Source organism: Pseudonaja textilis, chromosome 1 (assembly GCF_049901715.1).
Source record: "Pseudonaja textilis isolate UNSWEBS1 chromosome 1, rPseTex1.2, whole genome shotgun sequence".
Lineage (NCBI taxonomy): Eukaryota > Metazoa > Chordata > Lepidosauria > Squamata > Elapidae > Pseudonaja > Pseudonaja textilis.
In genome coordinates, this window is record NC_141990.1 from 141,885,832 (window position 1) to 141,906,842 (window position 21,011).

Consider the following 21,011-nt stretch of genomic DNA (forward strand, 5'->3'; position numbering starts at 1 on the left):
GAGCTTGGGCATGGTTGCTTTGAATAAGTTCCAAGCTCATATTGGAATGACGTACATTATATCTGGTTTCAGGCAAAAGCTGACAATTCCACTGGGAATGCTGAAGGGTCGAATGCCTTAGATAGGGACTGATATGATTTAATTGCAGCAACTGTTTACAGGTAATAGTGTTATCTCAGACTCTGAAGTTCTCACCGTTTCAAAAACATAAAAGCACAAGAAAATGTAAGACACACAAAGATAGCCTTTTATATGCCTACCTTTTGATCAGGCAAGCTAAAAAGAAATTCCCTGTCAAAGCGACCTGGTCTCCTGAGTGCTGGATCTATAGAGTCAAGTCTGTTTGTAGCACCAATGACAACTATTTCACCTCTGTTGTCCAATCCATCCATGAGTGCAAGTAATGTAGATACAATAGAGCTAAAACATATTTCAATATAATTTTGTTTAGGGCAAAGCATTAAGAGATACAGGCATTTCAAACTTAACTTTAAACGAACAATACTAAAGTGACAAGTACATATTGCCAAAATGTAAGGTAAAGGTTTCCCCTGTCCAGTTGTGTCCGACCCGTGGAGGCAGTGCTCATCTCTGTTTCTTACCCGAGGGAGCCAGCGTTGTCCAAAGACACTTCCGTGGTCATGACTATATGCTGAGGAGCACAGAATGCTGTTATCTTCCCACCAAAATGTCCCCTATTAATCTACTCACTTTGCATGCTTTCGAACTGCTAGGTGGGCAGCAGCTGGGGCAAGTAATGATAGCTCACCCCATTGCATGGCACTTGGGTCTCAAGCCTCGGCTGTCAGCTTTCCAGCTGTCAAGCTCAGCCTCTTTAACCACTGAGCCATCATATCTCCTTTTCCCAAAAAATAATTAATCCTACTTATTTAGACGTTCATGAATTCATGAATTGGTTCCAGTTTGTGGCCCCTTTCCTATTTCCAAGGCACTTAAGTGTGTGTGTGTGTGTTAAAACCTAATTTTTTAAAAAAAATCTTAAATACTTAAAATCATTAATCAGCTTGAAAATCTTGAACAAAGTGAAGGTCTTACCTTCTTTCTTAAACATGGAAACTATGGGAGTTAAACACAACTCTTAAGGAAGTATATTTTTTTAGTCTGGGGGTGATTCAAGTGTTAGATCACTTCTATGGGCTAGATAAATGGAATTTTGAAATCAGGGTACATTTTTAGGAGGTCTCCTATTTTTAATATTAGTGCTTGGGCACACTAAGATAGGTGGTTCTTATGTATTTTAAATTAAACCTGAAAACAGTCTGAAAATTTCATGCACTTAGTGTCATTACAGTAGCTACTAAATGCTGCACTAATTGTGTAAGACAAGGAAGTATTTCATCATCAGATGCCATCTGATGCCAACGTCTCTCTCAGACGCCAGCTCAATTCTAAGAAAATGTAAAATCTAGAATAAGCTCTACTGCGTGGTATAGAGTTTAAGATTTTAGCTGAGAGTCATAGTTGCTATCCTGATCCATTCAATAACCTTAGTCTAAATGTTAGACTTACAGAACAGTAAATCTAGGACAGAGGTAAGAAAGAAAAGCTTCCCTTTCCCTCAATTGTTTCTCACAATATTTTCATTTAGAATTAACCTGGATAACATAAATCTTTTAATTGTGATGCTATTAAAAAGCTAGAATACCATCTAATTATCATGAATATTTTCTTTGTTAGAAGAAAAGAAGCAAATTTGAAAAAGGCCTATCCTTTTCTTGAAATAGCCAGCCTCTCAATCTATCTCCAAGTAGGTAATTAATGTTTATTCTCATCCATGTCCTTTTTGTCTCAGACTCAGTAAAGTAGCCTTATTTTTATTGCACAAGTTAAAATAACTCCTTTTTGTATGCCAAGAACGCACTAAGTCATATTCAGCATATAAGAAAGGTCAAATGTTACAGTCACTGGATCAATGGAATAAGGAAGGCTAAAGGAACTGAGTTAGGCTGAGTGGCACAAGCATTTGATAAACTAGATCTCTAATTGTCCCAAGGTGCTTTTCAAAATGGCAACTGGACTTTCTTGGAGTTTTTCTTCTTTTATTTTTCATTTCACTTCTCATCCAAGAAGCTTTTTAGTTCTGATTGAATGCTGGAGAATGGAAGAAATTTATGCATCCAATATTACATATGCTATAAGTAATATTCTATTCTCACCTGTGAATTTGGTCTTGTCTACTGGAGCGAACTGGGGCCAAGCCATCTATTTCATCAAAAAAGATTATGGATGGCCTCATCAGGTACGCCTGTGGTAAACAACAAACAAAATTAATTGTGGATATGAAAATAATTGTTATACTTTTAAAAGCTATGAGAAAAATTATCTTTAATTCCTGTATTGGATCAGAAACACTCATAATTATAAAGCCAAAAAAAGGCATTAACTCTGCCCTGACTACATACTGCAGATTACCTTTGACAACTAATAGGTAGACTTCAGGATGCAAAAACCTGGTAGCCTCTACACGAGTAGTGATAGGGTGGATTAGGATTGGGAGTAGCCCCAGGTCAAATGTGAAAATAAACTTTAAAAGCTCTGAAAAGAAGAAATTGCACCATCTTCGTAGAAACTTATTGAAAAATATTTCTGCATTTAAAAGCAGTTGATCTTTTGAGTTTTCTGAAAATTTCCTTTGAGCTAAACTCAATTCCCAATGACTTTTACTTATAATCAGAGCTTTCTTGGCAACCTTACTAAAATGGCTTGCCTCTTCCTACTTCCAGGATATATTTCAACAGACTATTCTACAGCTGTAATCTTTCATGGTGATCTTTCAAATATGTACTAACCCGGTCCATCCCTAGTTAGCTCCACAAGATTATCTATTAGTGGCTAGGGTGTAATCTATGTAAATACCATCTCATCCAATGCCAGCTACACAGATACTTTTTTTTCTGACATTTTCACCTCCAAGAATATACATGCTTTGAGGAATTTAATTTTATTCTTCAGTCAGTATGAAAATATCAAGAGTGTCTTTGAAGTACAAGCAAAAATACAAGACTTCAGAGGTGTTCAGTAATCAATATAACTTTTTTTAATCTCTTGAAGCAAAAGGAGTCACTGCATTTTCTACTGATTTGACAACTCATTCTGGTTTCTTTTTTTATCAGCAACTTCACTTATTCATCTTTCTGAAACTAAATGTTTTTTATGGGCATTTCCTAACAATGAATTGGCCTGCAAGACCTATTAAATCTATAGACTTCCAAGTGGAGATTCTTTCCCTTTCTGGAACTTCACGCCTCAGTGTCAATCATCTAATGATGGAAGATGAAGCAAAGCAATGGATCTTCCTCCACCCAAGAGCTTCAGTGTCAAAGGACTACATTCTGGGAGAGGACATTGTCTCACTCATTAATATAATTAGCCTTTTAAAACAGGGTGACTGGATACAATTTGTCTTTTGGACTAGAGATGCAGCAAGTTATATTTGCTTAACTTTCAAAATGAAAATCATAACTGCAGGAAACAAAATATTTCTTTCATGTCTTCTTATATTCATGGTTACTCCCCCAAAATTGTTTCTATTCTTTGCTGTTATTTCACATTTAATAACCTTTTTCTTCTTCCTATAATGACCCCAGCAAATATTAATATAGGAACTACCATGATCCAAGGTAATGAACTCAAGCTGGTAATATGACAACAGGAACTGAAAACAAAATCAGTTTTCATCCAGCTATTCCGAATGGGAAATACATTTGCTCATTGTGATATTACCTTTGCAAATAGAGGGATATATTAGCAATTAGCAAAAATGTTCAAAAATCTCCTGCTTCAAGCTGAAGGACTGAATACATAAAATTGTGTACTAACTTGATCAAAGAGGAGTCGAAGCTGCCGTTCAGATTCACCAACCCATTTACTGAGGCAGTCTGCTCCCTTCCTCATAAAAAAGGCAACTTTTCTGTCCCCATGAGTGCATTCATTGGCCAGAGCTCTAGCCACCAAGGTTTTACCTGTTCCAGGAGGACCATAAAACAAACAGCCCCTGAAGACAAATGGACAAATACAGAAATCACTATTTCTTTTTCTTTATAAGCAGCCCAGTGTTTGCTATTCACATAAGGGACACAAGAGCTCAGTGATCTGTTTTGGATACCCAGTGAAATGAAAGTTATTGCTAATTAAAAACAACGAAGGGGAAAAATAGAAAATTTTACAAGGAGTTATTATTTTTTTAATCTATGCTATTTTTTCCCTATTTTAACAAAAATGTCATTCTTTTTTCAATACGCAGGGCCAATTTATTGTTGCATATAAGCATCATAAATTAATATGAATATCAGAGATAGGGCATACATGTGACATCTCTGTGTCAAGTGGGCAGCTATAGAAATCAAACAAATATTCTAAATCAATGCAAATGAATGAAGTTATAACGCTAGCTTTGTTATAACCAAATAACAAATTCCCAGGTTTCCTGTGTCTCATGCAACCATTAGTTCTGATAAATAGGGTAAGGAGGAATGAAAACAGTGATGAGTCTTGGGACAAAAATTAAGCTTTGTTTTATTAGAAAAATCCCATGCTTAGCTGTCTCATATAGCACATACACAGCATCAAACTTTTACAGTAAGGAATTTTGCCAACTCTTAGTTTCTCTGGAGGATCTTCATGACTATTTCTATCTTTATCCATTCATCTTTAAAATTCAATAGCTTCTTTCATTAAGTTGAAGAACCCATCATGCTATTCTGCTTCTGTGTTACATTTAAAAATCAAGCTGCTTTTTTCAAGATCTTGTGAAACATACCAAGCAATCAAATCTAAATTCTGGATGCCTAGGTTGTATGGATATGAACGTAAGTCAGTGAGGTCTTATACATATCTGAAGACTTGACATACTTGGGAAGCTTTTAAAAAAATTCCAGTTTTCCAACTATTATTAAATCTAAAGTTTCATTTTAAAAGATACTTCTGAATAAACAAACTCAGTTGCATTTTTCTTTGTACAGGATGGTTCAATATTGATTTATTTCATATTTTGCAATATTACTGAACTATTTTGCTTTGTTAAATTTTTCAAGAAGTAGAGAATGGTCTTTGTCTGACAGCTCTATTTTCCTTAGCTTTCTCACACTTCTAGATTGGCAACTTTAAGGGAAATTATACAACACAAAATCGTTAAAGATATAAAATATCTTTTCTGCAAGGAAAAAATTCAAAGCAAGATATTTCATCAACTGTCACACAAAAGTTTTTGACGTTGCCCATTATCCTCTCTCAGCAAACTTCAATTCCAGCAACTATCTGGTAACTATTCCATTATTCCAAAGATTTGGAGGCATATCGGGGCATGGGGGAGAGAATCTGATCTAGGAATGGCTTTTTTCCTGCTTAAGTCAAACGGCTAAACCAACTGCAGTCAGCCAAACCTTCAAATAATTTGCACCATATTGTACTGACAAATAATAGTATTTTAAAATAATAAATCATGTTGGCCCAATGTGGTTTATTTTAATTTAATTTAATTAATTCAGATATTTTGTCCACTTCTTTATTAAGCTATTCTTTAAAATAACCCTAAATCCTACAAAGTATGTGTATTCTGGTAGATTAATTCAAGTGTAAATATGAACAAAGCCTACCTTGGTGGTTGAATTTTGAATTTTTCAAATATTTCAGGATACAGAAGAGGAAATATAACCATTTCCTTAAGTGCATGAATATGATTGCTCAACCCACCTATACTATCAAAACGGACCTAAACAGAAAGATAAAAAGCAATAAAAGAAATTAACATTTGGAAATATAACTTATCATTTGCCCAGTTTATGTGGAAAAGCCATCAACATCTTTCAAAATTTCAGTAACAAAAATATTATCCAAAATGGTCTACTTGTAATCTGGTGTAAGCAAAGTAGCTATAAACATTTAATATTTTAAGATTGAATTTTACAAAGCAGCTTAAAGATTTTCGTTTTAGCAGATTTTCGTTTAAACAAAGAAAAAAAGCACACCGATTTGTCAAGAGTCATTGGATCCACGTCAGCCAAACTTGTTCCAACTTTTACTCGTTCGCGTAAGATTCCACTAGCCAAATCTTCTGCTCTGAAATTCATTGGCAGACACCTATGACATATTTTTTAAAAAACCATAAAATTCATGCTGAATAAAAATGCATTCATGCAATAGATGGGAATGGTGACTTTTCAGGTACAGTATTTCATCTTGTCCCACAAATAGAATGAGAATTTTATTTTATTTATTTGATTTGATTTGCCAATCGCTTACAAGATACAGATATAAGAATAAACATAGTTATGAATACATGGATACAAATAAGAAAAATAAAAGAAATAATAGGACAGGGACAGTAGGCACGTTGGTGCGCTTATGCACGGCCCCTACAGACTTCTTAGGACAGGGGTGAGGTCAATAGTAGACAGTCTAAGATTAAAGTTTTTGGGGTATGGGGAAGAAACCACAGAGTCAGGTAGAGTATTCCAGACATTGACCACTCTGTTGCTGAAGTCCTATTTTCTGCAATCAAGTTTGGTGCAGTTAACCTTGAGTTTGTATCTATTGTGTGCTCTTGTATTGTTATGGTTGAAGCTGAAGTATTCATTGATTGATTTTAGTCATTAGAAAAAAAAATATAATTTTCATGAAGACATAATGGGCAAATGACTCCACTGCCACCCCCAAAAGTAAAAAAAATTCAAATAATACATTCAAATAAATTGGGCTGCATCTGAAATTACATTCAGTGGAATTTTGCTAACAATGGAAGAAGGAAGGAGGCAGTACATTTTAGAAATGTAGGGATGGGCCCAGTCTATAGCTCATGTAAAGTCCCTGGCTGCCCTTATTCAGACTTCTTATTCTTCATATTCTTCTTCATTAAGACTTCAGGCACTTATTAGCAATCCCACGCAAAGGGAAAAAAACAAAACAAATCTGAAGGTAAAATTTTTACTCCACACATTCTGATAACATCAGAACATCAGTGGCTGTGCCCCTATAACCTTCAGAAGAGTACAAAGACAATATTTAGCCCCCATTCTTTTCTTTATGGCTCCATTTGCCCTGAAAAGTTGTCAAATGGGTGCATGAGTCTATGGAATAACATTGGAGGTATTCTGATCCATAATGATAAGAAAAGCGTTATACTCTGTTCTGGCATAGAAGGTATCAATTAAAGCCAAAAAAAGAGCAATAATCAAGAAAAAACAATGCCTCACTCTTTACCTCCAATAGAAATGCAAATTTATGTTCACAGATGGGCAAGTCTGAAGAAATCCCATGATATAAAAACATATTTTCTATGACTAGAATAGATAATTTGTAGCTTAGAGTTGAGCTGTGGAGTCCTTGATGTTCTCTGAGTGTGGTTGTTTTATTGCAAACATTTCATTAACAATCTAAATAACATTATTAATGAGCACTGATGAAGTTTCCTAGTTTGGTAACAAAACGTCTGCAAGGAAACAACCAAGCTCAGAGAACACCAAGGACCGTAATACGTAACCATGCCTGATAAAGCACCTTTAATTAGAATAAAACAATTTCCACATGGTTGGCAAATTTCATCAGGCACATGAAACCAAGCCATTTTTTCCCCTTAACAGAATGATGACAAATAAATTGTTACCGGTTTCTCGCTCTTGCCATGCTTTTAGATTTTCTTCTTTCAAAACGTTCTTCATCTGAAGAGGTTGTATCACTACTATGAATGGCATGTTTCTTTCTCCTGAGGAAGCAATAGAACATTTCACTGAAGACCACCGTGCACTGAATTGTGCTTAGTGAACGCTAACAAATTAAAACAGATAATTTAAAGGTCACAAGGTCTTTTGTTTAATGCTTCTCTTGTTTTCATCACTTGAGCTGGTTAAGATGTCAGAGAAGCATGTCCTGCTTGGGTGGGGGGGTTGGACTAGATGACCTACAAGGTCCCTTCCAACTCTGTTAATCTCTCATCTGTAAAGCAACAAGACACAGCAATTCCTAGACTTCCCATATACACATAAACTCTGTTGTTCCAGTGTAAAGGAAAAATTGTGGTTTAATTTTGATTACAAAAAAGGATCAACTTTTCAAGTTTTTTAAAGACAGAGAACCACAAATTCCTAAATTGAAATATAATGGGAACAAGGAATGCAGAGGAAATACAGTAGGTCATTACATTACAGTACATTAGGCACAGAACAAGAATCATCCCATTCATTCCTCATGAGACTTTACTGCAAAATTTAATTTACCAGCCCATCATTACCTCTGAACTAAGTCTGTTTCCAAATAAGCTGAAAACAATTTTATATATACACAAAACATAAGGAACTGACAAAAAAAATGGCAAAACTATTTAGGGATAGCTCATAAAACTTTAGTTCAGCAAAATTTCTGGCAGGAATGGCTTCCAGCATACCAAACTATGACAATTAGAGGGATGATTTGCAAAGTATTCCTCTACAATGCTACAATACGATGCATTGGCTTATTTTTTTTTTTTTTACCCAGCTGATTCAAGAAATTATTCCTGAAATTTCAACATGGTAGCATAATGTCAATAGAAAATATCCTAATATATTATTTACCTGATATGGCTTCTTCTTGCAGGAGATCTATGAATGTCAAATAATGTGTTTTCCCTTTTCTTTTGGTGAGCTGGAACTAGATAAGACAATCAATTTGACATGTAAACATTTTACATAACTATATAAAAATCTAGTTCCTTGTATAAAGCATCTTAATACCGTTTCTAATAAATCAGAAACGTTTGCAAATAAGGTATATTTCTTCATTCTCTCTTCTCCAAATTTGTTTAATTGTTTTTATGTAAGATACTCCTTACATTAAATGCTCCTGCTCACAACTGTATTTGAATGAAACATATTAAATTCTAGTTTTAGAATACCTTTGACTAAACATTGTAGCATAATAAAGAGAAAAGCTTTAAGACAGCAATCTCTGCATTGCTGACTTACAAAAGAATTCTCACTGAAATACAGTAATGTGCAATTCTGTATCTTTCACTAGTACGATGTCTTGATTTAACATTACCCACACAAACAGAAAGGTAAAAAAAGACAGGTTCAAATACTTCCCAATTCTCCTCTCCAACATGATGAAGAAAAGTAATACAAACCAAAAAGTTGGTTAGTTTAAGGGTTTGCATGTAATAATCAGCTATATTAAACAAATTCCGTACTGTTAAACAAAGTACCAAAATAATCACAGAGCTTAACTTATCAGAAATAAATCCAGGCAAGCACAAAATAGCAAAGTATACATTTGTTAAATCGAAACTATTTATTCTTTTTGAAAAGTGTAGGGAAATGGGGGGAATGAGTAAGCATTATGTCTTGCATGAGTTTATATTAAACACTTTGCATTCAATCCCCAAAATATTTTCTGAGTGAGTTGTCTAATGAGTGGACAGAAATCTTAGAGGCATTTTTAATTTTACCAAATCTATCAAGTAGACACTGTTGCAGAATTATTCATTTATTTATTACATTTATATCCTGCCACAATCAAATAACTCTTGGTGGTCACATAAATACAACCACAGAATGTACCTACTTTTTTCATTAAGTAAATCAAAGAAAGAAAAATACAGGACAAATAAGATGCTACCGTAAGTACCTATTCAAAACAATAACAGCCCAAACTATCAACTGTTACAGAAATCTCTCTTTATACTATATGTTCAAATGCAAAGAAAAAAGAAAAAAAAAATAGAGAAGAGGTTGAATACATTTTAATTTTTTTCCTACAAGCCTTCTTACAGAGAATAGCAGATGATTTTTCCTTCAGCCATTTTATCCTATTTAGTTTCAACATTAAATAAATTAAATTTAGAGGAACGATTATTTGCTGAACTTTATTATTATGAAGTTGATCCATGATCCATCTAGTTCTAATCTAATACTGTAACAAGGGTAAAATATTGCTGAACCAAGTTATTTCAGTTACATAAATCATTTTTAAAAATATTACCTATAGGAGGCGCTTGATATCTTTCTACTGTTTTTCTTTGTCTGAGATTATACGGACGATCATTTTCTTCTCCTTCTGCCTCCTCTGCTTCAATATCCCCATCTTCTTCTTGAGATTCTAGAAAAATCCCCATTAAACATTTATAAAAAGTACACTAAGGTAATTTGATAATATCTATTAAAGATCACCTGTTACTTTACAGATTAAATTTATTTTATAAAATATAACACTGATTTGGATAGTTTGCAATATTCCAGAATGAATTTTATAATATATAATGTTAGTATTTGTAAAAAACACTTATTTCAATATTACAGGTATCTATGAGACTTTGAATACATGACAAAGCTGTTACAATTTCAAGATCAAAACTATAAAATGACAAGAAAGATCAAACAGCAAAGATATTTTCAAATTAGAGTCCTGAACAATTCATTCAAAAGCATGTATCAAGCCATGAAGGAATTACCAAGGCCTGAATCCATAACTGTCTATTGGTATCCAACATTTAAATGTATAGTTTGATTAATAACAGTTTTTCCAGACTATTAAGAACTCAGATAACTTGTGCTGCTTTTCAACATAACATTTCACTTGTATTTATCAAAGTAGCTCTCAAATTACTATCACCATTACCTTCTTCTTCACCTTCTGTGGAAACCTCATGGTGGTTCTGGATTCCATAGCTATTTCTCCTTAATGATTTCCTCCTCCTTTTCACTCTTGAGTACATATCCATGTTTTCCTAAAATAAAAACCTCAAGAATGATCTGCATCGCTATAATATACATGTAACTTCCAAACTATATAGTTAACCAAACTCATAGTCATAATAAGTATTTTAATAAGAGAGAACCTGCATGTATGAAAGGGAGAGAGATGCTAAAATCACAGGCTAAACAAATGTAAGTATCTTTATTGGAAATTCTGATCAGAGTACTGAGTGTTCTATCTTAGGAACTATAAAAGAATTCATGGGAGAGTTCAGAAAATAATTCAGTTATTGTATCTATTTGGCACATAGAAATATCTGATTTTATAAGAATGGAGCATCTGTTCTTGAATAAGCCCCCACATCTGGACACAAAGGAGGCACAATCAGCACTGTAGAACTCACAGCAGCAAGGCACTCTGACTAGCTGGTTACAATTCTCTGGCCTTGCCACCATATGGCAATGTGAGGCAAAGGTTGTTGCTGCCCCAAGAGCTGGAATCTACAGAAATGAGCCAGAGACTCAAGAATTCTACCACTCAGAGCCACAGCTTCCCAGCAGCCAATAAGGTAGCTGGGAAGGGCGGGGCTGTTGCAAGCTGGCCAGCTCATAGAAGGGAAAGCCTTGTTGCCTCATCAGCTAGCTTCCATTTATCCACTCATCCACCACAGCCTGTTAGTAGTTGTGCAAGTCTCCAGAGTTGCAACAGATAAGACAGAGGAGCTGTTTTTCCTGTTCCTGAGACTTGATTTTGGATATCAGTTGCTACTACTTAAAGGGACCTTGAGAGTCATAAGCCTTGAATGCCAACCAGTAAAACATGCATATGTAGATGGACTGTTTCACATTAATCATACGCCTTACATGGTTGACTACCATATAATCCACCACAACCCATGTCTCTTCTTATGAGTTATTATTGTATTGTTTATGAGAGAGCACGGTATTGACACATGCTTTCTCCCTAGCCAGCTGCATTGCTTTCTCTTTCCCTTCTTTCCCTCCCTCTTAATAAGGATTGAAAACTGTATACAGAATATTCAAAATCCATTTGATCCATTTTTATTAACAAGTGCTTTTGATGCTAGGCTATAACATACTCAAGGCTTAAACAAAACGTAAGGGGAAAAAAGATGAGAAGAGAATTAAACTTACAAATTCAGTATCTGTCCACATACGCAACCGTTCCACTTCACCTGATCGCCTGTTCCGTCTGATGTTAATATTGTCCATTTCCTGAAGAACAGCTTCAGCAGTACTAACAAGAAAAATGGTAGTAATGTATTTACCTATTTATATTCTGGTTTATTATCTTTATAAATAACTCAGCATTATACAATATTCCCACCTCCCCATTTTCCACACAATAACTCTATGAGATGACTTGAGCGACTGGCCCAAAGTCAAATATATAACAGCTGCCTTGTGATATTGTAAGTAAATACAATAAGCTGGATCATAATTAAATATGGTTAAAATTAAATAAGACCCTTGGAAAATTTTGGTCCAGTAAATATGTCTGCCAGTAGAAAACACAAAAAAGTAGTTTTTGCATTACAACATTCCTCCTTTTAGAAGGAATCCTCAGTGCCAAAGCAATTTTTTACTGAATACAAGGGGCTGCATTTAAGGAAATGAACATTATTACCCTCTTCCAGTGTGAGCAAATTCACTATTTTATCCATGATTTACAGACATAGTTCAGAGGCAAAAATCAAATTAGAAAAATAAGAGTCCAAAGTTTATTCCCATATTCTCCATAATTCTTAAACAAACTCAACTCTTAAAATTCTGGTTCACATCATGTATTGCAGAGATAGGGATTTCCCTTCCTTGCTGGGAACCTCATTTTTTTAAATGTAAAATTTTGCCTCTAAAATGCAAAAAGTAAAGTCTAACTGTAAAGTTGATAGGCTGAAATGTCTAATCCATACAGATTACATAAAATAAATACAACACAGTTCTCAGAAATTGGTTTGCTGAGTAGATTAAATGTTTACATTGTTTGGAAGCTGAATATTCAAGCTAGGGAATATCTTTTTAAATATATAAATAAATATAAATTCTCATGGACTGAAATATAGCGCAAACATAATTTTAACAATACCATGAAATTATACAACATACTACAACATACCTGTTTACCAATTGGTCAAACAGTAAACTCTGATTGAGACTTTCAAATCTGTTTTTTCTAGACCGGCAACTTTTTCTAATTTCTCTGCCTCCATTTATACAGGCATGGTCAGCGTCTCCCTTTTTTTCTCCTCGAAGAGAACAACTTTTGAGAGCTGCAAATTTCAAGTTATAATATTAATACTGAGAAATCATCAATATTTAGGAGGTTTATAACAAGGTACATAGACTGTTGCAAATGTGTACCAGTTGGGTTTATATAGTTGTTGTTTTAATGGCATTCACATGAATGACGTACCCAGAGCCTTATGATTAGAAAGATACAAAAATTGTGTAAAATATTTCCACGCACAGACATACCCTAGTCATGCTATTTTATCCAAAATAAATCTTTCAATTTTAATGATAATTGTATATTACAGCCTTCATGCCAAATTTGCTTTGAGGGATTTGGCGTTCAGTCTAAGTAAAATGAGCCTAAGTAGAAATGGAGCCAGGAGCAAAAAAATGAAAATAAATTAGGTCAGTTTAACAAATAGGTACTTGGTCATGGAACAATGAATGTAATTTTTTTTAACTTTTTGCACTGAAAAGAGTAATATTGCATATTGAAAAATTAGAGAGACAGAAAGAACATTAAAAATATAAAAATGTTAAGCATCAGAATTAGCAATTTAACTATGAAGTACTTACATAAACTACGACCATTTGGTAGAGTAGCACCAGATTGAGAAGTTAACCTAAGAACAATTTAATTTGGAAAATTAAGTTGTTGCATTAAAATTACAATTTACATAATATTGATAATATTTCTATTCCCAAGTGTTACATATTGAACATAAGCTGTTATAATTTCAACTCTTCAAGTGATATGAAAACTATTTATATCCCATCTGTGTATTTTAAAGCAATTAAATAATTTTTGTGCTGCTTCTACAAACGAGGAGCAAAGTTAGTAATTCACTGAAAGCAGGAAAGTGAGTTTTTTCATTACAGAAGTTCACACAGGAGACTACTTTCAAATGATAGACAAAGCCAAGACAAAAAATGTAATTTATTTTACTTCAGAGTTGAATTACGCAGTCAATTTAGTGATAATTTTTAGAATATCTCTAGAACCACATCTGCTTCCAAAAGTTCTGTGCAGCTTGGAGAACTCAAGTTCTCTACTTCTGGTCTAAAGTCATCAATAAGAAAGTCTGGTATCAGTCTTTAAATCTGGTATTCATTTAATGAAGTTTAGCATTCCTAATTTTTTTTACCTTTCTAGAAAGCATTCAGGTAAGGTTCATTCCCTTGAAATAATGATTTGTGTTGATCTATCATCATACTTCAAACAATGTCAAGCTATTCAATTCAACATTTTAAATTTGTATGCTAATGTGATAAATACTTTCAAATGCAAACATTTGAAAAGAAAATATCTACTGTAAAAAAAGTTTAAAGCTTAAAAGTTTACATTGATCAGTTTATATGTTCCAATGCTATAATGCAGAGTCTATATTTTTCTTTGAAAAGTAGAATAGCCCCGCTTCGCAGACTCCGTCCGTCCTCGCTCCCACCCAAAACCACGAAGTCCCCCTATCGCGCAGCCCAGAATCGCCCTCCCCTCAGGGGGCAGCAATGACGCCCGGTGTTTCCTGAGACAAGAAGCTCCGCCGTGCAATGAAAGCGCCCTGGCTCTAGGATCAGAAAACAACGCGAGCCGAGGTGGCTTCGTTTCCTCAGCCCCAGCTGCTTTCAGTCCGCCGGAGGACATGGTGGCAGCGGCTCACGTCGTTTTCTGAGCTCTAGGCGTGGCTTCAGCTCCGCTCAGCTTCGTTTCCTCAGCCCCAGCTGCTTTCAGTTCGCTCGGGAGGAGGACATGGTGGCAGCGGCTGGCGTTGTTTTCTGAGCTCTAGGCGTGGCTTCAGCTCCACTCAGCTGCTTTCCTCAGCCCCAGCTGCTTTCAGTCCACTCGGGAGGAGGAGGAGGTGGGGGGCTCGCGTTGTTTTCTGAGCCCGCGAGCCTAGAGCTCAGAAAAACACGAGCCGCTGCCACCACCTCCTCCTCCTCGTCCTCCTCCCGAGCGGACTGAAAGAAGCTGGGGCTGAGGAACGAAGCCACCTCGGCTCATGTTGTTTTCTGAGCCCGCGAGCCTAGAGCCTAGAGCTCAGAAAACAAAGCGAGCTGCCGCCACCACCTCCTCCTCTTCCTCCTGAGCGGACTGAAAGCAGCTGGGGCTGAGGAAACGAAGCCACCTCGGCTCGCGTTGTTTTCTGAGCCTAGAGCCAGGGTGCTTTCATTGCACGGCGGAGCTTCTTGTCTCAGGAAACACCGGGCGTCGTTGCTGCCCCCTGAGGGGAGGGCGATTCTGGGCTGCACGATTGGGGGACTTCATGGCTTTGGGTGGGTGGGTGGGTGGGAGCAAGGACGGAGTCCGCGAAGCGGGGCTTGCCTGCCCTTGCTGGCTGCCTCTGCTTCCTTAGGGGTGGGGAAGGGGGCTCATCTGGACCAAGGGTGAGTCTCCCCCTCAGTTTCGCCTGAAGGATCTTCCGTCACTTTTGCCTTCTCCCTATGTCTTCCCTCTGTTAAAATCCCCCCCACACACACACTTATTTTCAGGCGGATAGATTTCGTGTCTGAGCATTCCCACATGACGGTGGGTCTTCCCCCCCCCCCATAAAAACAGTTAAATAAAGAAAAAACAATATATCCTCATGCAAGAACTTTTCTGCTTCCGATTACCCCCATGCTTACAAGTTGCAAAGGAAACACGGAAGCAGGGAAGCGGCTGCCCAGCTCCGGAGCTCCACACCATTTTTTTTTCAGAGGGAATCTCACTTGAGTATAAGCCAAGGGGTTTTTTTTTTCAGCACAAAAAATGTGCTGAAAAATTTGGCTTATACTCGAGTCAATAAGTTTTCCCAGTTTTTTGTGGTAAAATTAGGTGCCTCGGCTTATATTCAGGTCGATTTATACTCGAGTATATACGGTATCATGTTTAATTCTTAGCATCATCAAAAACAGCTAAATTTCTTTTCCTTAGTTTGAACAGTAATTATAATGAAAGTTACATAAAATGATAAACATTCAGTCAAAAAACATTCAGAGTTCCAAACTGCAGTTTGAGTATTCCCAGGTCAATGAAACAGTTCTTATTCTAGAATTTTGCCTTAAGCCAGTGCAAATAGATAACCTATTGTGAATTTACCAACCACCCAACCTAATAACCTACTTTAATGGTTCTAAGACAAAAAAATAAAGGAGTAAAGAGGTTTATTTTAATTTTGTACTGTTTCCTATTGTGGAACATTCAACATCTTTCAAATTTTCTTCAATTGTTCAAGATGGAATACAAGAAATATTCTAATGGAACATTTTAAATGGGATTGTTTTATTCAACTCAGAACATTTTTTCTTCCATTTTGTGTACTTACCTAATAACAGAGACTTTCCACTTGTGGAAAGTGCTAACTAAAACTAATGTTACAAATAGTACCATTCTAAAATTACAAATAGAACAATAATATCTACTATATCAATTATGAGATGAAAAATGGCAATAATCAAAACCTTGGTTTTTTTAAAATTTTAATATGCTTTAGCCACTATTACAAAATGCAACATTATCACAGAAAGAACTTGTAACTTAAAAACTTTACATAATTTACCTTCCATAATAGCTAAGGAGTTAAACTGAAAGGAGGACATAGATATATGCAGTGGTGTGCTGATAAATACATAACAACTTCGCTGCACTACTAGCCACCTAATAGCTGATTGACACAATACTAGGTATAGCAGCTCAGTTCTGCTATCTACTGGCTTGCAAAATTCTAGAAAATTTAACAATAGGCTCTCATGAGCAATACAAGCCTGTTCCACTACATCATTAGATGTATGTGTGTATCCCACCACTAATGCTATAATAAATCCAGTCAGACTGAAGAAATCTTTGTTTCTGATGCAAAGCTAGGAAACTTATCTGTAAAAACATTCAGGTGAATGCTCTTATGGCCCTGTCATAATTAGAAAATTCGCCTTCACAAGTTTCCACATACATAATTTTTATATTAAATCTAGCATCTAAAGATAGAGAAATCAGTACCAAAGCTTTCATGCTTTTCTGTACAAGTAGCCCTCAATTTATGACCATAATGGAGCCTGGCAATTATGGCCATGCACCGTGTCAATCATAAGGCAGATCATCATGGGATAACCCCGATTTGACAATCTTTTTTTGCAATGATCATTAAGCGAACGCAGCAGTTGTGAGGGGAAAGGAGCAGTTATAAAATGAATACTGTGGTCGTTAAGTGAACTCACTGTTTGCTGAGATGTTTTTTCCCAGAAACCAGAAGAAAATGTTGGCTTCCGGGGAAAATAAATGTAATCGCAGATACGTGATTGTGGAGTGCTGCAAACAGCTGTAAATGAGGGCCAGTTGCTAAGCACCCAAAATGTGTCCATATGACTGCAGTGTGTGTGTGTGTGCGTGTGTGTGTGTGTGTGTGTGTGTGTGTGTACACGCATGATAAACAGTTTTTCAGGGTCTGTCATAACTTTGCACATTAAGCAACTCAACATAATTTGAGGATTTTCTCTTCCCAGTTTATCCTCCATGCCAATATTACAGATGAATGCTAGTTTTAAACTGATGTTGCCATTGTAAGTATTACTGCAATCAAACAGCAGAGAAAGAGAAGTGATTGTGTCATCTTTGAGTGTTCTTACCACAAAAATCAGGAAACACACACACACAAAATTCGCCTCTTCAGAAATATACAGTATATAAATAAATTTTGAAAAATTCAGTATTTGTAGCTCACTATGGAAATAAGAGCTCTTGATTTTTCCTTTCCAGAGACTAAGTAGTAGTTGTAATTTTAAATGTACAGTATAATTATAGAATTCTTGCCTAAAACATTTGAACATTGGCTTTTAAAAAAGGAAGGGGGGTTAGATTTTCTTGTGTTTCTCCCTTGGGGGGAGTGTATACATCACCACACCGTTATTATTTCAAAATGGTTCTCTTAGCAATAGAATAACAAAATAAAAGGATATTTAGATATTGGCTCTAATTAGCATAAATATGGGAAATTATTTATCAAGAAATAATATTTAGCAGTGCCATTTTAAAAAATCTATGAGCCTTTCATTTATGATTTCACATAGTTCATATTTGAATGTTCATAATGGAAATTCCATTTGGCATGATGGTCATCTTGAAATTGACATTATCTCATTTCAGCTTTTAGAGTGGGGAATCAGAAATATTAGCATTCATTTGTGTAGTTCCAGATACCTAATACAATAATTTTAATTTATGTATTACCTCTATCCACTCTATGCTTTGTTTTATCTTTGTTTAAAGTAAGAATTGTTCTCTTTCCTGCAGAACAAGTAACACATGCTGGAAAGAATCATAAATAATGTTTGGTCAATTCAACCCCAAAGTCTAATTTGCGTGTGTCACATTGGTTAAACTATGTAATTACTAGGGAGCAATCTTACAAGACAAATTTGGAATTAACAGCTAAAAAAACTATTAATTTGTAGCAGAAATAAACATGGCTAATGCTTTCTTATTGCTGAAGAAAACATGGAACTAGTTAAGCTTATCAACATAATACTATATGCATCAAACAGACAAAACTGTACTATAATCGTAAGGAATTCCAGATGTCTTAATGTAAGCAACAGATGGAGTTGCTCTTTTTCTTTCCCACAAACAAAATTTGTCATCTGAAATAAAGTTTGGAGGGGGGAAGAGAACAAGCTGTACATCATGCACTTATGCATGAAGTCAGAATGTCTGGCTAAAATCAGTTACAAATGATGAATTACACATGATGAGAAAGATGGGATGGGAGTGAGAACAAAAATATCACCCCAAATTTAGTTTTCCCTTTCTCTGTAGCATACAATAGATTTTAGTACATAGGCTGGAACAGAACCCAATATAAGGAGGCTATTTTAAGCAGCAGAAACATTTCTATAGATTCTGCATGAATCGATAATTTAAGCCATTTAAGAAAATGATTAAAACCGTGTATGTGTACACATGGATGCACGCACACACACACACACACACACGCACAGGTTTTTAAATCCTTAACATGCTTACCGGGACTGACCAGTTGAGACACTCCATTCCTCTCGCTGTCCAGTACTGCGAGATTTTGATTTGTCTTTGCATACAGAATCAGCATGTTTCAAGGTACGTTTGGCTGGAGGAGATATGTGACTATCGCTCAAACTACCATCACTACCATCATCTCTCTAGAGGGAAAAAAAAAAGCAAAAAATTAATAGTTTCATTCATGATATTGTTCAAGATAAACATTCTCCAATTCAGGAAGAGGGGGGAGGGGGGATTGGTTCTTATACAGATAATAGCAATCATCCTCAGCTGAAAACTATAAATTTAATTCTAGAAAGAATGAGAGAAATTGAGGAATTTGCTGTATCTTTTTTTGAGGATTACATCAGTTTTGAGCTTATTTGTTTGTTTTATATTTATATCTCACAATGATCAAATGCGCCTCTTAGTAATTTATAAGATATATAGAAAATTACTGAAACATCAACAGTTGCCTAATTTTAAAATGTCTAATGTCAATAAAACATAATGGACTCATATGTTGAATCAATATAGGCATTAATGGCTAATTCTACATCATAAATGCACTACAAAATTTTCTTAATGCAATCAGGGAGGGAGCCAATCTGATTTCCACTGGAAGCAGTTCCAAATGCCAACATTTATATTAGCAAGAAATATTTTTACTATTATTGCTTAAATTTATACTTTTTCCCTTCAGTTCTAGGGCAATCAAAGCCACTCATACACCCCAACAATAAAAAACAATTTAAACAAGTAGCTCAAATGAGCAATTAAAATTATTTGAAACATGAATTAATTAAAGAATGCTATAAAGAATATCAAAATTCAGAATGATCACACTAAGCCAATAGAATTTAAATTACAATTGATTTTAGGACATGTTTCCTATATGGAATTTTATGGTGTTAACTCACTATATATTTGACTTTTAATACAATACTGCAAAAGCTAACACAACACATTCTAAAACACATACACTTTACACTTTTTCTAAGTTTCATACTTATGTATAGAGAAGGAGCTCTCCTCAAAAATATCTGATACCCAATTTAGCGTTTGAATGCAGGCAATAAAACAAATGCTCCAGCAGGATGTTCTTATTTCCCTCAGTAAGAATGCACCGCTTTGAACAGTTTGGCTGATGTAAGTCTTGCCCTTGCTAAGTCGTGCAAACACAAGCAGAAAGTCCTTGCCCTGTCTTGATCAGAATCCCCCACTCCCATATTTCAGTCACAAGAAACTATGGCTCCCCAGAAATAATTATAGGTAGCCCCCGATTCTCAACCATCCACTGAGCAACTGTTCCAAGTCACAACAGCACTGAAAAAACTGACTTTCAACTGCTCCACACATGTATGACCATCACAACATCCCTGTGATCCCATGATCAAAATTTACAACCTTCCCAGATGGCTTCTAACAAAATTAATGGGGGGCAGGGAGAGCTGGATTTGTTTAATGACATGATTCACTTAACAAATGCAGTCATTTGCTTAAAAGTATGGCAAAAAAGGGTGTAAAATTGGCCATGATTCACTTAATAATGCTTAGCAAATTGGGAAGTGTTGATCCCAATTGTGGTTGTAAATCAAGGATTATCTGTAGATCAGGGAGATCAGCGAGGTTTCTCTCCATTATGCTCCATATCCTTAATATCACCAGCCCACAAAACGAGTAGAGGAGCTGATCAACACCATTTCTCCACTCCAACACGCTATCACAGGGCCCCTGTGATGACCCAGAGTATATCAGAAATATAACAAAACCCAAAATGTAATTAGAAGTCCTTTAATGCCTTCAACTTGGCTTCACTGTTTAATTGTTCACCGTGGAGGAGTAAACTATTTTCAAAACAACATTTCAAAGGAAAGAAACACAGTTCAAATTCAAAGAGCCGATAACTGCCAACTTCAGGAAGATAACCAGGTAGAACGCCAACCAAGATAAACCTTCTTTAGGAATAAAACACTAATTTGTCTCCAGCGTCTGTCAGTATGCAGGTCCAAACTCTTATGGAAATCTCACACCTGCAACCCGTGAAGACGATCATGGCCCTCTCCTCCCTGCGTGCCCTAGGATGG

The 21,011-nt window shown here is 35.7% G+C and overlaps 1 protein-coding gene across 2 annotated transcripts in view; it reads right to left on the reverse strand.

Moving 5' to 3' along the window:
• Positions 1 to 21,011, reverse strand: part of ATAD2B (ATPase family AAA domain containing 2B) — a 71,837-nt gene that overhangs the window by 42,607 nt on the left and 8,219 nt on the right. For both annotated transcript variants that reach the window (XM_026710328.2, XM_026710327.2), the window contains exons 2-14: positions 18,931 to 19,085; positions 13,515 to 13,561; positions 12,823 to 12,976; positions 11,841 to 11,943; positions 10,609 to 10,717; positions 9,973 to 10,089; positions 8,568 to 8,643; positions 7,622 to 7,720; positions 5,988 to 6,099; positions 5,616 to 5,731; positions 3,841 to 4,015; positions 2,178 to 2,266; positions 261 to 420 (exon numbers count right to left, since the gene is read on the reverse strand). In XM_026710328.2, coding sequence (XP_026566113.2) covers positions 261 to 420; positions 2,178 to 2,266; positions 3,841 to 4,015; positions 5,616 to 5,731; positions 5,988 to 6,099; positions 7,622 to 7,720; positions 8,568 to 8,643; positions 9,973 to 10,089; positions 10,609 to 10,717; positions 11,841 to 11,943; positions 12,823 to 12,976; positions 13,515 to 13,561; positions 18,931 to 19,085 — 1,512 coding nt within the window. The remainder of the gene's footprint in view (positions 1 to 260; positions 421 to 2,177; positions 2,267 to 3,840; positions 4,016 to 5,615; positions 5,732 to 5,987; positions 6,100 to 7,621; positions 7,721 to 8,567; positions 8,644 to 9,972; positions 10,090 to 10,608; positions 10,718 to 11,840; positions 11,944 to 12,822; positions 12,977 to 13,514; positions 13,562 to 18,930; positions 19,086 to 21,011) is intronic.